This window comes from Rhododendron vialii, chromosome 9a (assembly GCF_030253575.1).
Source record: "Rhododendron vialii isolate Sample 1 chromosome 9a, ASM3025357v1".
In the NCBI taxonomy this organism is placed as follows: Eukaryota; Viridiplantae; Streptophyta; class Magnoliopsida; order Ericales; family Ericaceae; genus Rhododendron; species Rhododendron vialii.
This window is the reverse complement of record NC_080565.1, coordinates 10821627-10838260: the sequence shown is the minus strand read 5'-3', so window position 1 is coordinate 10838260 and position 16634 is coordinate 10821627. Positions and strand designations below refer to the sequence as shown.

Genomic DNA, 16634 nt, shown 5'->3' with positions numbered 1-16634 from the left:
TGGTGCTTCAGTTCTTCATCGCCAATTAGTCATGATCTACTACTGATTCGTTTCATGTGTTATCATTTGTATTGTTCCAGAAACACAGGAGAGCAAGGGCTTTGTTGCGCTTTAGAAACTTCGTCATCTCAGGCAGCTTGTCAGAGGTAATACATTCTTCGAGTTGTTCATTATTTAACCATTTTGTTATTGCTGTTTAACTTACATCATGCAATGCTGCTTTGAGCTTTTCAGGTTATCACCATTAAAGTGTTCGTTCCTCTCTTTTTCAACATGTTATTTGAATTACAAAGAGGGAAGTCAGAAAATGTACGGAGTGCATGTTTGGAGGCTCTTGCATCTATATCTGGTAACATGGAATGGAAATCGTACTACGCATTTCTAATGAGATGTTTTCGAGAGATGTCCCGAAAATCAGACATGCAGAAGGTCTTACTGCGGCTAATCTGCCTTGTTCTAGACCGGTTTCATTTTATAGAAACTTATTCTGGTCAAGAAGCTGAGGGTTCTATAGTGGAGGAATCAAAAACCGTCTTGCGCCGTTGTTCTAGTTCAGCTGAAGTCCAGGAACATCTCCTTAGAAATGTGCTCCCAAAGATACAGAAATTAATGGCTTCTGATTCTGATAATGTCAATGTCCACATCAGTATTGTAGCACTTAAGCTACTTAAATTGCTTCCTGGTGATGTCATGGAGTTACAACTTCCAAGTATTGTCCATCGAATTTCAAACTTCCTTAAAAATCGTTTGGAAAGTATTCGTGATGAAGCTAGGGATGCTTTGGCCGCTTGTTTGAAGGAGCTAGGGTTGGAGTACTTGCAGTTCATTGTTAAAGTCTTGAGAGCTACCTTGAAGCGAGGATATGAGTTGCATGTGTTGGGATATACTCTCAATTTCGTTTTGTCAAAGTTTCTTGTGAATCCTGTAGCTGGGAAGTTGGATTATTGTTTGGAAGATCTTCTTTCTGTGGTGGAGAATGATATTCTTGGGGATGTTTCGGAGGAAAAAGAGGTGGACAAGATTGCTTCAAAAATGAAAGAGACTAGAAAGCTCAAGTCATTTGAAACCCTCAAATTAATTGCCCAAAATATCACATTCAAAACACATGCTGTGAAGCTGCTTTCACGTGTTGCCATTCGTTTGCAAAGGCATTTAACCCCCAAAGTGAAATTGAAATTGGAGTCCATGTTAAACAACATAGCTTCTGGTATAGAGTGCAATCCATCTGTAAATCAACCTGACCTTTTTATCTTTTTGTATGACCTCATTGAAGATGGCATTACTTATGAAGCTCGTACAAATACAAGTTCCTCTGTTTCAAATACGAATAAGAAATCTGGAGATGGGCTAATTGGAAAAATAACTACATCGGGCAGGTTAATTGACTGCACCTCACAATCTTTCCATCTTGTAAAAGTGTTTGCTCTTGGATTGCTGCACAGTTGCATGAAGAAGACAAAACTTCACAAAAAGGATGAACATGTGTTGTCAATGTTGGATCCTTTTGTCAGATTGCTCACTGAGTGCTTGACTTCCAAGTATGAAGACATAATATCTGGCGCACTGAGGTGCCTTGCTCCACTTGTGGAACTACCTTTACCAGCTCTTAAATCGGAAGGTGACAAGATAAAGACCTCTCTATTGGTTATAGCGCAAGGCTCAATGAATGGCAGTCCTCTGATGCAATCATGTCTAAGGTTGCTAACAGTGCTACTTCGAAACCCCAGGATTACTCTCTCAGCAGATCAATTGCATATGGTGATCCAATTTCCTTTGTTTATTGATCTCGAAAGAAATCCCTCATCTATTGCTCTTTCACTTTTAAAGGCAATTGTGAATCAGAAGCATGAAAAGCTCGTAGGTCATGAGATATATGATCTTGTCTCTCGGGTTGCAGAACTGATGGTAACAAGTCAAGTTGAATCAATTCGCAAGATAAGCAGTCAAATTCTATTGCAGTTCTTACTTTATTATAGACTCTCTGAGAAACGATTGCAGCAACATCTTGATTTCTTGCTTTTAAATCTCAGGCAAGGATAGACGAAATATGCAAAAATTCATTTTATGTGTTTGTAGTTTTCTTTGTAGTCCACTTTCTCATCAATGTTTTAACTTTCTTGCAGCTATAAACATTCGTCGGGAAGAGAAACTGTGCTTGAAATGCTCCATGCAATTGTGATGAAGTTCCCGAAACCCGTACTAGATAAGCATTCGCTGGAAATATTTGTTCGTTTGGTGTTTTGTTTGGCTAATGATAATGACAACAAAGTCCGGTCAATGACTGGTGCTGCTATAAAGCTTCTGATTGGTCATGTGAGCCCGCATTCACTTCATTCCATTATTGAGTATAGCTTCTCTTGGTACTTAGGTGGACAGCAGCATTTGTGGAGTGCTGCAGCTCAGGTACAGTAATAACTACAACATTGCAGTTCTCAAATTTGTAGTCTTATAGCGTTATTTTTTGACCAATTGTAGTGTTTTAGCTTGTCGGATTTTTCCATAATGTTCTTGCTATGGGTTCTCCATCTTCTTTAGCATAGTCTGGGCATGGGAGACATTGTAAGTGGCCTGCTAGAGCATTTTGTCCTGTTTTAAATTAGTCCCTAGACTCCCTACCACACAAAATACGCCCAAAACTCATAATAATTTCACCATATGATCCAACAGAAGTGATTGTGACATGACGTGCTATTGAAGTCTTGTTGACTTAGGTTGTCGAACTTGGGAGGTGGGACTCAACTACGATAGACTCCTTACCTGTGATTGGATGTGTGCTCTCCCTTATGCAAGAAACAAGGGAGAGTTCATTGAAGCTAGTAAGCACCCAACCAGGGTTCTCGTATTCTTTTCTTGTTTCCAAGGTTATTGTATTCTTCTCTTTTGGGTAAATTTGGTCGATAGATCCGCCTAGAGCAGTGCATCTCAAGAATATGTTCAGAATAACAAACTCCGGTTGCCATCTTGACTTTGTGGTCTTTGCAGTTGGATACATTTTACCTATAGATATGGAGTACAGATATCTATACAGAGAAATCGAGAAAAGAAAGTATGAGTACTACTAGGATATGGTGGTACAGATATGATTCCAGTTGATTTGGTAGCAAGTGAAATCACTTTTTTGTGTGTTCTCTTTTGAGCCTGTTTTCAAACGAATTTGCAACTATAAGGAATAATATATTACGTGCATCATGTTCTCTTAAAAACAAGATCATGAAAACATGAAACTAAAAACTAACCAAATATTCCCTTACGAGTTAGATTGATAAATATGGTTGAAAGTAAACATGAACAAAACCGTGCCGAATGTTCTCTTAACTATTGAATCATGAGTGCCAAAACCATCTCTCTCTCTCTCTCTCTCTCTCTCTCTCTCTCTCTCTCTCTCTCTCTCTCTCTCTCTCTCTCTCTCTCTCTCTCATGCACATTCTCCATTTGACTTAGCTTTGCTTCTTTCTTTATTTTTTTTAAACTTTTACTGTAAATGGTTTTATCTGTGGCTTGAAAATTATCTATAGGTCTTGGGATTTCTGGTCGAAGTAATGAAGGATGACTTTCAGAAGCATATCAATAGCGTGCTACCAGTAATGACAAGTATTTTCCAATCTGCTCTCGATGATCTTAAAAATGGGTCGCTAGATGTTTCTAATGAAGCTAAATGGAAGGGGGCATACTACTCACTAATTATGTTGGAGAAGATATTGCATCAATTCCACGATTTGTGTCTGGGAAGTGATCTTGAGGTATAGCACTATTTATTATAGATGTATTTATGTGGTGATTTGCATTGTTATTCTCACCTTTCGTTGTTTAGAAATGTCTATATCGTATTCTCATATCAATTTCAACCATGCAGTGTTATTGGTAGCAAGGAAACCATACATTTTAACAAGGGTGTTAGATTTGTGGTCAAATTTTGACCTGGATTGGGAGATTTAGAACTCAATTGGTTTTCTGTTTTGGGGGCAGGGGCGGGGGTGCAGGGAGTGTGAAAACTCCTGGTTTGCCGGTGGGCTGTCAGTTGTGGAAGGTTTAGTTGGCAAATAGTGGCTTCCAAAATTTTCCGGTCACCCTCTCATCTTGTTAAGAATGATAAGTTTTGCTGAATCATTTGCAGTACAATTCGATGTTTTTGATCAAACACTTCCTGCTTCCCAATCAAGGGAACTTTGACATCGATGAAAAATGTTTCTGGTTGCATCCATTATTTTATAACAAGTGTCTTTGAAGTGGATTAGAGGACATGTCTACATTTCCCCTGGGATTTGGGATTTGCTAGGCCATCTATTGTTGGATTATTTCCTGTACTATTTTCTGGACTTTTATCTTTCCTCAAATAGTTCACAGATGGGGGATTAGCTAATATCTCGAATCCTTCCTCTCTCAATTATCTCCCTCATCCAAAGGTAATCAATTATCTTCCTCCCTTTATTCCAGTTTTATCCCACTTTTTCCGAATATCATATAAATAAACCCCTGGTACAGACAATACTGTCTATTATTGAGGACCGCACACGTGCCCTTTATCCCAGTCCATAATTCAAGCTTTTCGAATCCTTCCCAGAGTTAATCTGGAAATCGAAGGTGCCCCAAGTTTCTGATTTGTCTCTTGCTTACAATTGTCTGGTTTAAAGCTTGAATTGTTATTTAGTGGATCTGACAGTTCATTCGCTTACTTGCAAACAAGCACCTACTGACAAGTGCCTATATTGTTGGACCAGCTAATAACCATGTCTTGTTGTTGCCCACCGACCAACCTTACTCGACTCTTCCCAGAACCTGCCTTGAAAAATAAGTTTCTTTCAGAATTTATTGAATTGAAGAAGATTTACCACAAAAAGGAGCGATTTTGAACATCCTACTTTGTGTGAACCAAAGGCTGCTGCTCTGAACAAATATGGTAATCATAAGAAATGAAAGAGTCGTGGTGAGGGTTGTATTAGTGGAACAAATGAACCGAAGTATGGTCAATCATGTTTCTTTGTTAAACCTCTCTCAATTAAGTAATTTTATTGAGGCTAATCTTCAGTTTGTCATAATTCGGTACTCAACTTTGGGGGCTCCATCGTCTTGGCAGCAAACGATGCTTCTACTAACATGAATTAACGTAAGACATGCGAAGCACCATTTCCTTGCATGATATATTTGGGCAAGCACCTTATATGCAGGGAAAAGGTAATACAATGAATTATCAATTATGCATAGACCAATGACAAATTAGAATTTTTTGACAAAACAAATATAGAGAGAATTTGGCAACGATAGAAATCAAAACTGATTTAGCTCGTGTAAATTTTTGTTCCTTCAAACAAATTGCAGTAAATATTCTATTTGTATAACCATAGTTGGGCATACATCACAGCCTAGCCTACAAGCTTAGGAGAAAAAAAATGGACCTGCGAACAGGAACTGTTGATACAAGTTTGTAACTGCTAGGAATTCGTAGCAGCTTAGAGTACTGAAACTTCGGAAAGATTCATACATGTGTATGAGTTGCTTGCTGACTAGTAGGAAAAGTTGTGGCCTGATTTTACTGTTTTAGCCATGTTAGTTCCCTACATTTAAAGATGATTATTCATGTTCTCATTGTTGAAATTTGCAGAAGCTTTACGGTAACATATAATTCTGGCCATGGGTTTTTGGCAAAAACCACTTTGAACGGCAAATCTGAAGGGTAAAAGTAATCCTGGGCATTGGTTTTAAGCATAAACAATCTCAACCCTTAGATTTCTAGCAATTTGCGAATTGAAGGGTAACAATCAATCTCCACCATTAGCTGAAGTCAAAACAAATCTTAGCGCTTGGATCTTTGAGGAACTTTTGAAAACTGAGCTGCTTTATTGTATTTGTATTTGTATAATATATATTATCAAGCTCTCGAGGAAAACAAAAAGTGCATGGAGATACATTGCATAGACTTGGCAAAAATGACGAAACAAACAAGCAATACAAGAATTGAACCCGAATTCGTAGAACCAGAACTCTGGTACCATGATAGGGAACCAGTTCCCCAAATGTTACAAGTGTCCTAACATTTGGGGAACTGGTTTTAGTATTATCCCTGCATTGGGTTCCGAGGTAGATACGTATTATGTGAACTGATGATTGATATAAATTTAATGGGAAGATTTGTATGTTTGTATTCTGGTTTCTCTCTTTCTCCCTTTTTCTCTTTCTGTTTGTCTTTTTTTAATTCCTTTCCTCATTTACAGAATATATGGGGAATAATTTGTGAGCTTCTGGTGCACCCGCACATGTGGTTGCGCAATGTATTGAACCGCTTGGTGGCCCGGTACTTTGCCTCAGTAAGCGAGGCTGACGGAGCAAATCATGACAAGTCATTAGGGACATTTTTTCTGATGAGACCAAGTAGACTTTTTCTCGTTGCTGTTTCTCTCTGCTGCCAACTGAAGGCCCCGCTAATTGATGATGCAGCCAGCACCCTAATTGCACAAAACCTCACCTTCGTAATATGTGCTTTGCAATCTTTCTTGGGGCCAAACAAACTGGTGGGTGACCAAAGTATTTGGTCAGCTGTTGAACACCACGAGCAAGTTTGTTTTGTTGAGGCTTTCCAGTTGCTGGATTCAGGAAAAGGTGGAACTATGTATGCATCCTTGACATCTGGCGATAACAGTCATAATGCTGAAGAGAATAGTGATCATCATCAACCTTTGCTGGTATCTTACCTGCTGAAGAGAATGGGAAAGATTGCCCTTAAGATGGAGGCTGTTCAGGTGGGCTGCTAGATAGTAGCGCATATGAGTACTATTTTGAATTCTCTGACCAGTGTTCTGTTTGCTTCGGTGAAGACCTTCTATTGACAAACATTCTATACATATTTTTTTGAACTGTGAAAAGTCAACAGAAAATGTTTCCATACAAAAAATATGAGTTGTTTTTTGCATTTTTTAATTTCTAAAGGTGGAAATGTTTTCTGGAGCAGCACCACCACTACCACTCAACCACAACCACCAACCAGCCACCCAGCATCCACCACTATCACTAACATAGCAGCTAGCTCCATAATTTCAGGGTTCCAACTAGACATAAGTATCCATTTTCTGTTTAAATTTGGGAATATTTTTTTAATAGACAATATTTTCTCCTGTGAAAAGCATACAGAGTGTAACTCAAGAGTATTTGAGACATTTTATATGTTCTTTGCCTGCTTCACTATCTTTTTGCATATTCGTATTGCTGACAATAATAGTTTTTATGTGCAGATGAAAATTGTTTTCAATGTTTTCAAGGCAATCTCTCCGAAAATCATAGACCCAGAGAAGTTCTCATCACAACCTAGCGACTTCCAGGGATATGCATATCCATTGCTGTTGCCGTTGTACAAAGTTTGTGAAGGATATGCTGGGAAAGTTATCCCAGGTGAGTTTTGATGCTCTATGCTCCTAGTCTGACTTTGTGTGTGTCAGAGATTTGGGACCTCATAGCTCCCATACCTTCAACTCTCGGCCTCTGAAATAAATTGCATTTTACAATAACAGAAGCCAACCAAGCAATATCTGATGCTGTCCATACAAAGAGGTCATGGGTATTTGGTAATTTCATATGGTTGATGGTTCCAAGGCCTAAGTCTTAATTTGGCACATGTTGGATGACATAGGGCCAAATTGGGATATTGGCTAGACATGGACTGGATTCTTAGAAGTGCCTTTTGGGTTCTAGTCATGTCAAAATGTCCCCTAGGTGTGATGCCTAGGTTATCTCTCTGTAACCCTTCCTCTCCTTCTTACAAATTACTATTCACGGATTACTGTTCACTGCCCAAACAGCCCCTGTTTTTAAGTATTTCCATCTTCCTTAGCCGCATTCCAATCCCATCCTACATCAATATCTTGTTGATGTGCTTCTAAATTCAAGCATATAGCTAAATACCGAAAAGAATAGTGTGGCAGTGTTGCTTATTACTGGCAGTGAATTGTTTGTTGCAGATGGTTTTGTAGGGGTGAAAGGACATAATTGTCCTCATAAGATAGCATTCACTGTTTATTTCACCAAGATTCAACTATGTCCACGTGATGTGTGGTTCTATCACTGCTATCTTATATAGAGTAACCTAGCTTAGGCTCCAAGAAGCTCGTGCTAGGTAGATGCCCTAACTCCTACTTGAAATGATGCCATGCATGACTCACCAGAGTACCAAGTGACTACCGCGTGGCCTATTTGAACATCCGTTAGCATGTGATACGTTTTCTCAAGGGAAAAGCACTCCAACTCTGCAAGAATTTTGACTTGGGGAGTGATGTGGGGACCATTCTTTAGATATTTTACAAACAAAACCTAAAATAGTATAACAAGTGAGATAATTGGGAGGTGTGCAAGGACCCACACCCCCTGCAACCCTTAGCTCGCCCCCTGACTTGATTTCGATCCACTCTTCAAAAAAACCTAATTTTTTTGTTTGGATTGAGGAAAAAATTTAAAAATTTCCTCATCTTTCAAGATTGAGAATAGTATTAATGTTAAAATTCTCCGCCATCATTTTAAAAGCACCACCCAAAACACGTTGAAGAATATTCTCAATACTCAGTTGTTATTTGTGAAGTGAAATCCTTATGTCGCTTGGGTACCAAATTAATGTGAAGTATATAAGCGTGCAAGCATCATCACTACAATAGCTAGATTTTGGGGTTGTGTTCTACCCAAATCGCGGAGCATGCTATCAGAGCTCGGTACAAGAATGGGTAGGGTGCGTGCCTCTGCCCTGCACGCGACGCTGGTGGTCCCAAGTGAGCATGCAACACATGAGGGAGAGTGTGGATCGAAATTTCGCATTGCTTGGGTACCGAATTAATGTGAAGTATACAAGCGTGTGGGCACTCTCACTTCAATAGCTAGCTTTTGGAGTTGAGTTCTACCCAAGACTGTGTTGTATTTCGAGAAGTTAAATGATAAACATGAAGAGACTTTGGTGGGGAGGAAGTATATGTACCTGGCAAGAACATAGAATATGAATTTTATCGGAGAATACAAAAGTTTGAAGTGGTTAAAGTTTTGAAAAAGGATGAAACCGGGTAAAGCCTTAGGACCAAATGGTATCCCTATTGAAGTGTGGAAAAGTCTAGGTAACCTAGGGGTGACTTGGTTGACGAAGTTGTTTAACGAGATTATTATGACTAGGAAGATGCCCGACGAATGGAGGAGCACCCTCGTACATATCTATGAGAATAAAGGGGATATTCAAAGCTGCAACAACTATAGAGGTATTAAATTGATGAGTTATACGATGAAGTTGTGGGAAAGAGTTATTGAGCGTCACTTGAGGATGGTGACTACGGTTTCAGAAAAACAGTTTGGGTTCATGCTTGGAAGATCAACCATGGAAGCTATCTACCTATTAAGGAGAATGGTAGAAAAACACAGAGCAAAGAAGAAGGATCTCCATATGGTTTTCATAGACTTAGAAAAGGCTTATGATAGGATGCCTTGAGATATTATATGGTAGGTTCTGGAGAGAAAGGGAGTGACCAATGGGTATATTGAGGTGATTAGAGACATGTATGAAGGTGCCGTCACTACTATTCGATCACCAATAGGGAAAATGAGTGAATTTTCAATCACTATAGGATTGCAGAAGGGTCAGCCTTGAGCCCGTGTCTCTTTGCCTTAGTTATGGATGAATTGACTAGACAATTTCAGGAGGATATCCCATGGTGTATGATGTTTGCAAATGACATTGTCCTCGTAGATGAAACTGCTAGAGGTGTTAATACGAAATTAGAAATTTAGAGGGAAGCCTTAGAGTCAAAGGGTTTTCGGATAAGTAGGAGTAAAACTGAGTATATGGTGTGCAAGTTTTGTGGTACCAGCGGTGCGCATGAAGAAAGAGTGATGATCCAAGATCAGGAGATACCAAAGAGTGATCATTTTAGGTATTTAGGCTCAATTATTAATAGAGATGGAGAGATTGCCTATGATGTCACCCATAGGATCCAAGTGGGGTGGCTCAAGTGGAGGAGTGCTATTAGTGTACTATGTGACAAGAGGGTATCCACAAAATTGAAGGAAAAATTCTATGGAACTGCCATAAGACCAGCAATGATTTACGGGACAGAATGTTTACCTATTAAAAAACAATAACCGAGTAAGATGAGTGTAGCGGAAATGAGAATATTGAGGTGGATGTGTGGTAAGACTAGACGAGACAGGATTAGAAATGAAACGGTGCATGGAATGGAAGGTGTAGCACCTATGGAGGAGAAGTTGAGGGAAAATAGGCTAAGGTGGTTTGGGTATGTCGACCGTAGACCAGGAGATGCAATAGTTAAGAGAGCGGATAGGATAGCTTTGGGTAGCAATGCTACGGGAGGGGTAGACCTAAATTGACATTAGATGCTGTTGTGCGCAAAGATATGAGTATAATGGGTTTGTGTGAACAAGTGGCCCATGACAGAGTTCAATGGAGGAAAATGATTCATGTAGCCGACCCCAAGTGATTGGGACATAAGGCTCAGTTTGGTTCTACCCAAAATGTGTGTTACAACCCAAGTCATACGTATACACGTGCAACGAATTTTTGTTATAATGGCCTATTCGAATCTCCAAAGCAGAAATTTAGATTAACAATGAAGGATTTGGAGTCCAGACTTTGAATTGCGTAGCGCGCGCGCGCACACAGAGATTGATTTAATTAGTGGCTGTTTTGGTAAAAATGTATGGCAGTTGTTAGGTTGGAGCACCACCTGGGCTTGGGAAAGGATGGTGGTGTTCACGAAGGTGTTTTCAGAACAAAAATAGCGGTGTCCTTGGAGTGAATTTCCTTTGTTGAGGTATGCAGCGTATGCCCATAGGGGATAATAAGTTGACAGTGAGGTACCGGCTGTAAAAGTCCCAAGAAAGAAAGAAAAACTGACCCATTCACACCCAGGGAAAACAGAGAAACGAAAAAAAAGGTTCAGGGGAGTTTTTTGTTTTTTTGGAAGGTGTTACTGTTATCACTTATTACCCATGATCTACTCTCTCTGCATAATTTCAGAATCAGCATGCCTATTTTGTCAGTGTAAGTGGAAGCTTCAAGCAGATGGACATTCATGACGCAGTTTGCTTGATGGTTATGGATGTTTTATTTTTTATTTTTTATTTTTTATTTTATCGGCTATGGTTATGGATGTTAATACGTCAGTGATAATGACATGTTTTCTTATGTTCATGGATGTGGGAAACTTTTTAACATCAAAGCCAAGAATTTGCTAACTGTAAATTTTCAACATCAAATTCAAGAATTTGCTGCTTCATTCTAGTTTTTCGAATTTTAAATTTTAAATTTTTTTCTTATAGTTGCCTGATGAGTTATCTTTGTACTGCAGATGATGTGAAACAATTAGCGCAAGAGGCTCTTGAAACTATTCGAGATTCGTTAGGGATTAACAGTTTTGTACAAGTTTACAGCCACATCAGGAAAAGTCTCAAGGCGAAGAGGGATAAGAGGAAACAGGGAGAAAAAGTTATGGCTGTGGTCAACCCAGAGCGAAATGCCCAAAGGAAGCGGAGGATTTCTGCAAAGAATCAGGCCAACAAGAGACGGAGAGTAACGACAATGAAGATGAGAAAGTGGGTGCATTAGAAAGCTTCGTTTTTTGAGGATGGCAAACTTTTATGTCATGAAATTTTGCTTCCGATTCTAGTTTTGTAATGAGGAAATGAATATGGTTTCTGTTGAGTGATTTTTGATGAAGAGTGGTTGATCATGTTCTCTGTTTGTGGTAGTTGGGGTATATAGATGTAAGTATAGATTCGAAAATGTCAAAAATCTAGTTATATAATGCAAGTTGCAGTGATCAGGTGGTGATCACGTTTTTAGTTGAAATGTTGTTTTATCAGTAGATATTTTAGGGGAGTGATTTTGCCACTTTTCTTTTTGTTAATGCCACTCCCTTTTGTGTCTTGATAAGGTATAGGATGATTTACCCTAATAGTAAGGCTGTAAATGAATCGAGCCATTTGCGAGCAGTCGAGCTTGAGCCAAACATTTGGAGCTCGACTCAAGCTCGAGCCGAGCCTGGGCTGATGATGCAGCGTAAAAGCAAAGAATAAACTCACGCAATAAAGAACAACCTAAAGAACAAGAGATACTCTCTCTTCTCACGCAAAGCTCAAATTTTTATTAATCAATTGATTTGCCCCAAGGCTTACAGTGTTTATTTATAGGCTACTAGAACCTAAACATATTAGGAAATTAAAAGAAAAAGGTAATACTTCCTAGCCAAACAAAACAATTACTAGAAAGAAGAAACTTCCTAATTAAAAGATACTAGCAAATCAAATCCTTCCTATCATGGAAATAAACAATACTAGCAAATCAGATCATTCTTATCATGGAAATAAAAGATACTAGCAAATCAGATCCTTTTTATCATGGACAATATATGAAGATTTAGAGGATTTCAAGAATATTCCATTTCAAGAAAAATCCATCGAAATCTTATTACTACTTTGCCCTTTGTCTCTCATGCTGATCCATGTATGCACATGCAATCAAGTCTGCATCAGCTGACCTAATCTTAGGCAAGTCAAGCTTGAGCAACTCAAAGCTCAACTCGACTTGGCTCGTTTACAACCCTACCTAATAGTATCTAAACGGCAAGTCAGGTTGGGAAATACGCTAAATTTTATTTACACCCATGTCAACCCACTTAAAATGAATTTTTCATCTGTCCAACCCGACCCGCCCTTGCTCTCAATCGATATATGTTGTCATGGGTCGGTTTAGTGGGTTGGCGGGTTTTTTTTTCACATCCATCCAAGCTTGTGGTTTAGTGTTAGCACCTTGATGGTCAAGACTTGCTAAGCTTGGCTAGCAGTGGTACCTTGCACCTTAGCCAATCGGTGGAAACGAAGGCATGAGGTAAGCATGTCTTTACAGGGTGACCTGATGATGTCGGCACTAGTCCCTTAGGCAAGTGGCAGTTGTGATGCACTTGAAGGCCCGATGATGTCGGCACTAGTACCTTAGGCAAATGGCAGTCATGATGCACGTGAAGGCCCGATGATATCGAGGCATGGATGCTAAACGGGAAGCAGACTTGTAGGACAAGGCAATCGAGAAAACGGCTAAGTGTTGAGAGCTGGGGTTGGATCACGAAGTTTGCTTGGCAGCCTTGAGTTGGCTCAGGCAAAACGGAGGTAGCCTTGAGTTAGCTCAGGCAAAACGGTTATTGACAGTTAACAGCATTCTGCACATGTTGCTAGGAGCATGGGATAGGTGTCCAAGAAAACAATGGGCTGCACATGTTGCTAGAAGCATGGGACAGGTGTCCAAGGCAGAAACGGGCAGGTAAGTAGTTATGGCCTGGCAATTTCAATTTTTTGTGTGCTGGCAGATTCTGGGCATGCTAGCACAACCCTAGGGCAGTTGGGAGTGTCAACTGCAAATCATGGGGCCTTTTCACGATCCCATTTTACTTGTAGCCACGTTTTTATGATTGTAAGCCCATTTAGGCAAGGCATTTTCATAGCCTAAGGCAGAAGGGTGTTCTATCTAGACTCTTGAGTGTTTTTCTTATATTGTTGTGCAATAAAACGTTGGGATAGTTCCCGTAACTCTTGTGTGTGTTCTAAGACATTCTCTCAAACACGTGTGTGCGGTGTGAGTTGGTTGAGATCAAGTTGCTTGCAAACTTGGTGCCATCACGGGCAAAATTTCTAGGCAAAAAACAGCCCCGTGACATTTAGCATCGTGATGATGAATATTTTTTTTATTGTGTACATCCTTTTGTATTCAATTGGACAAGGTTGACAAATTAAATTGCTTCTTTTAATGATACTAGGTACATCGCGACGTGCAAGGCACGTCCATCATGCCCGTTGAATTGAACGGATTTTTTTTTTTTGGAAATATAGGCTGCATAAGCTCAATGCACTTCTTCACCATAGAGAGATTGGGTAACTGGTGAACTCGGAGTGCTTCTTGATCAAGTCCTTCAGTCAGCATTCATCAAGGTACTCAAGCTGGTCTTCTTTAAGGTAGAGGGTAATCTTTGTAACCCTGCCAAGAGCCTCGCTAGAGGTGTCTCTGGTGATTTTGAAAGAGCCACCAGCTTGAGACTCCCAGACATACTACTCATCATCATTGTGCTTTGAGGTTACAATGACTTTATCAGCAATCAAGTAAGCTGAGTAGAATCCAACACCAAATTGACCAATCGTGCTAACATCGGCACCCGCAGAAAGGGCTTCAATGAAATCTTTGGTTCTAGACCTTGCAATAGTACCAAGATTGTTCACCAAATATGGAAAAATAAGATTAGAGAAGAATTAAGTAACCAAGCATAGCATATAATGATCCCAAGATTCCAAACATAATGGTACAAAACCACATCCGCATTCCAGCTTTTGTCATGCCAATGCCACTATCAATGATGGTCAAAGTGTTGATGGCCTTGTCAGGAATGATATTGATGGAGAGCTCTGGCTGTGCATTAACGAATTTTGTCCAGAGCCTATATAGTATCGAAGTTCCCATTATTACAATCAGTATTTGCAAACAAACAGTTTCACAAAACCTAAAGGCTACAACAGCAAGACTGTGGTGGTACTGCAAAATTAGAACCAGAGACTTTCCCTAATCTCAATAAGTATTTATAGATAAACGGTTTCATAAAACCTACAGCAGCAGCAAGACTTGCATTGGACAACGAAGAACTAATTTTTCATCAAACATTTTAGCTAAACCAAAAGGATACCACCACATATTCCAATGGAACTGCAAAATTCAAACCAGTTCTATAGATAAATATAGTACCGCATGAAAGCATCTCTACAAAAATATCTAACTATTTAGATACAATTAGCACATACAATCAAGTTCAGATACAATCAGCGGCTAATACAGGGGTGTCCCGAGCCCTGCACTACTCCAAATATATATGAGTTCTTCAAGCCAATTTAGAAAAGTTCCATGAGACTTGGCATTTAGCTTTGTTCTCATCTAATCTAGTCAAAGCATGGGAGTTCTTAGCAGGTATGACATTACGCGATGAAACTGTATTACGAGTTTTTCCCCGTGTTATTTCAGCCACAATTAGTTGCAGAATGAGAATCACAATTCTATTCAAGTTTATTTTTCTTAATGTAGACTAAAACTAACCCGACAATGAAATTCGAAAGTACCTGATCTGCAAAAATCTTCCCATTTAAGTCTAATAAGTTGGCTCGTTCCATTCCAGGCCCACAAGGTTTTGCTCCAATCAAAAGTGCCCAGTAAACATCTTCAAATACATCATAAGGGTCTATGCTAATACTGACCTCCCTCAAAAGGGATATAATGAATCCTCTAGTTCCATGGCCACTCCTGCATGAATTACAAGGACTGGTGACTCATCATGGCTATGAACATGAAGATAAACATGTCACCGCACACTAAACGTGAAGATAAACGTGAAGGTTTTATTTTGTAACCGTGTTAAGCAAAAGCTTACCTATTCCATTTGTTTGGATGACATGCTCATGGCTGAAGTTGATTTCATGAGTATGATGATGTTCTGTGCTACTTCAACCAAGATGTTGATATTTCTTTTTTATTCCAAGCTAAACCAGTCATCCAACAATGTGAGGGGAAGACATACCAGAAGCTGAGATTTCAGAGGGCAGCAGTTTCAACAATGTGAGTGCAGAACCAATTGCAAGTACAGTAAAAAAATGCAAGGGGGAGGTACTTGGAGAAGAGATGCTAGAACCACAAGCAAGTAGTGGATTACTGTTAGCACCTTGATTTCCAAGGCTTGCTAAGCTTGGCTAGCGGTGGCACCTTGCACCCTAGCCAACCGGTGGAAACGAAGGCATGAGGCAGGCATGTCTTTACAAGGTGACCCGACGGTGTCGGTTGGTGTCGACACTGGTCCCTAAGGCAAGTGGCAGTCGTGATGCACATGATGGCCCGATGATATCGAGGCAGGGATGCTGAACGGGAAGCAGGCTTGTGGGACAAGGCAATCGAGGAAAACGGCTAAGTATTGGGAGCTGGGGTTGGATCACGAAATTGGCCAGGCAGCCTTGAGTTGGCTCGGGCAAAACAGAGGCAGGCTTGAGTTGGCTCGGGCAAAACGGTTATTGACGGTTAACAGCATTTCTGCACATGTTGCTGGGAACGTGGGACAGGTGTCCAAGGCAGAAATGGGCTGCATGTGTTGCTGGCAGCATGGGACAGGTGTCCAAGGCAGAAACGGGCAGTTATCGGCAGTTAATTTCCAGGCAGTTTCATGTTTCAATGTGCTGGCAGATTCTGGCAGTGCCAGCACAGCCCTAGGGCAGTTGGGGGTGTCAACTGCAAGATCATGGGTTGGCCCCATGATCTCATGTACTTAGTGGCCACGTTTTTATGATTGTAAGCCTACTTAGGCAAGCATTTTCGTAGCCTAAGGCAGAGGGTTGTTCTGTCTAGGTTCTTGAGTGTAATCCTTTGTGAGTTGGTGCTTAATAAAGGTTGGGACGGTTCCCGTAACTCTTGAGTGTGTTCCTAGACGTTCAAACATATCGGGTGTGTGTGTAAACACTAGTTGACTGAGACCAAGTTGTTGGCAAACTTGGTGCCATCACGGGCAGATTTCTAGGCGAAAAATAGCCCCGTGACAGTTGGTATCAGAGCAGCTCAGGTTGCGAGCAAAAGTTGCAGAACTTCGGGT

General features: G+C 40.2%; 1 protein-coding gene and 1 long non-coding RNA gene across 5 annotated transcripts in view; one reads left to right on the top strand and one right to left on the bottom strand.

Moving 5' to 3' along the window:
* The window catches only part of LOC131299427 (uncharacterized), a 40401-nt gene extending 28580 nt beyond the window's left edge, over window positions 1–11821 (top strand). Inside the window, exons 25-31 of one of the 3 annotated variants that reach the window (XM_058324971.1) lie at window positions 81–146; window positions 235–2030; window positions 2124–2403; window positions 3516–3740; window positions 6210–6734; window positions 7224–7380; window positions 11322–11821. In XM_058324971.1, the coding sequence (XP_058180954.1) occupies window positions 81–146; window positions 235–2030; window positions 2124–2403; window positions 3516–3740; window positions 6210–6734; window positions 7224–7380; window positions 11322–11578 (3306 nt within the window). In that variant the 3' untranslated portion in view covers window positions 11579–11821. Of the gene's footprint in view, window positions 1–80; window positions 147–234; window positions 2404–3515; window positions 3741–6209; window positions 6735–7223; window positions 7381–11321 lie in introns of those variants that run through there. The other 2 variants (XM_058324970.1, XM_058324969.1) reach the window with 2 other exon arrangements.
* A 1928-nt stretch (window positions 11822–13749) lies between these two features.
* On the bottom strand, window positions 13750–15704 carry LOC131299459 (uncharacterized). 2 transcript variants are annotated; one of them, XR_009190777.1, is made up of 3 exons: window positions 15432–15704; window positions 15124–15304; window positions 13750–14453 (listed from the first exon to the last, which is right to left on the bottom strand). It is a non-coding gene; the product is annotated as an uncharacterized LOC131299459 (long non-coding RNA). The 2 variants fall into 2 exon arrangements; XR_009190778.1 differs by lacking the exon at window positions 13750–14453 and adding an exon at window positions 14461–14995.
* Window positions 15705–16634: the final 930 nt, after the last annotated feature.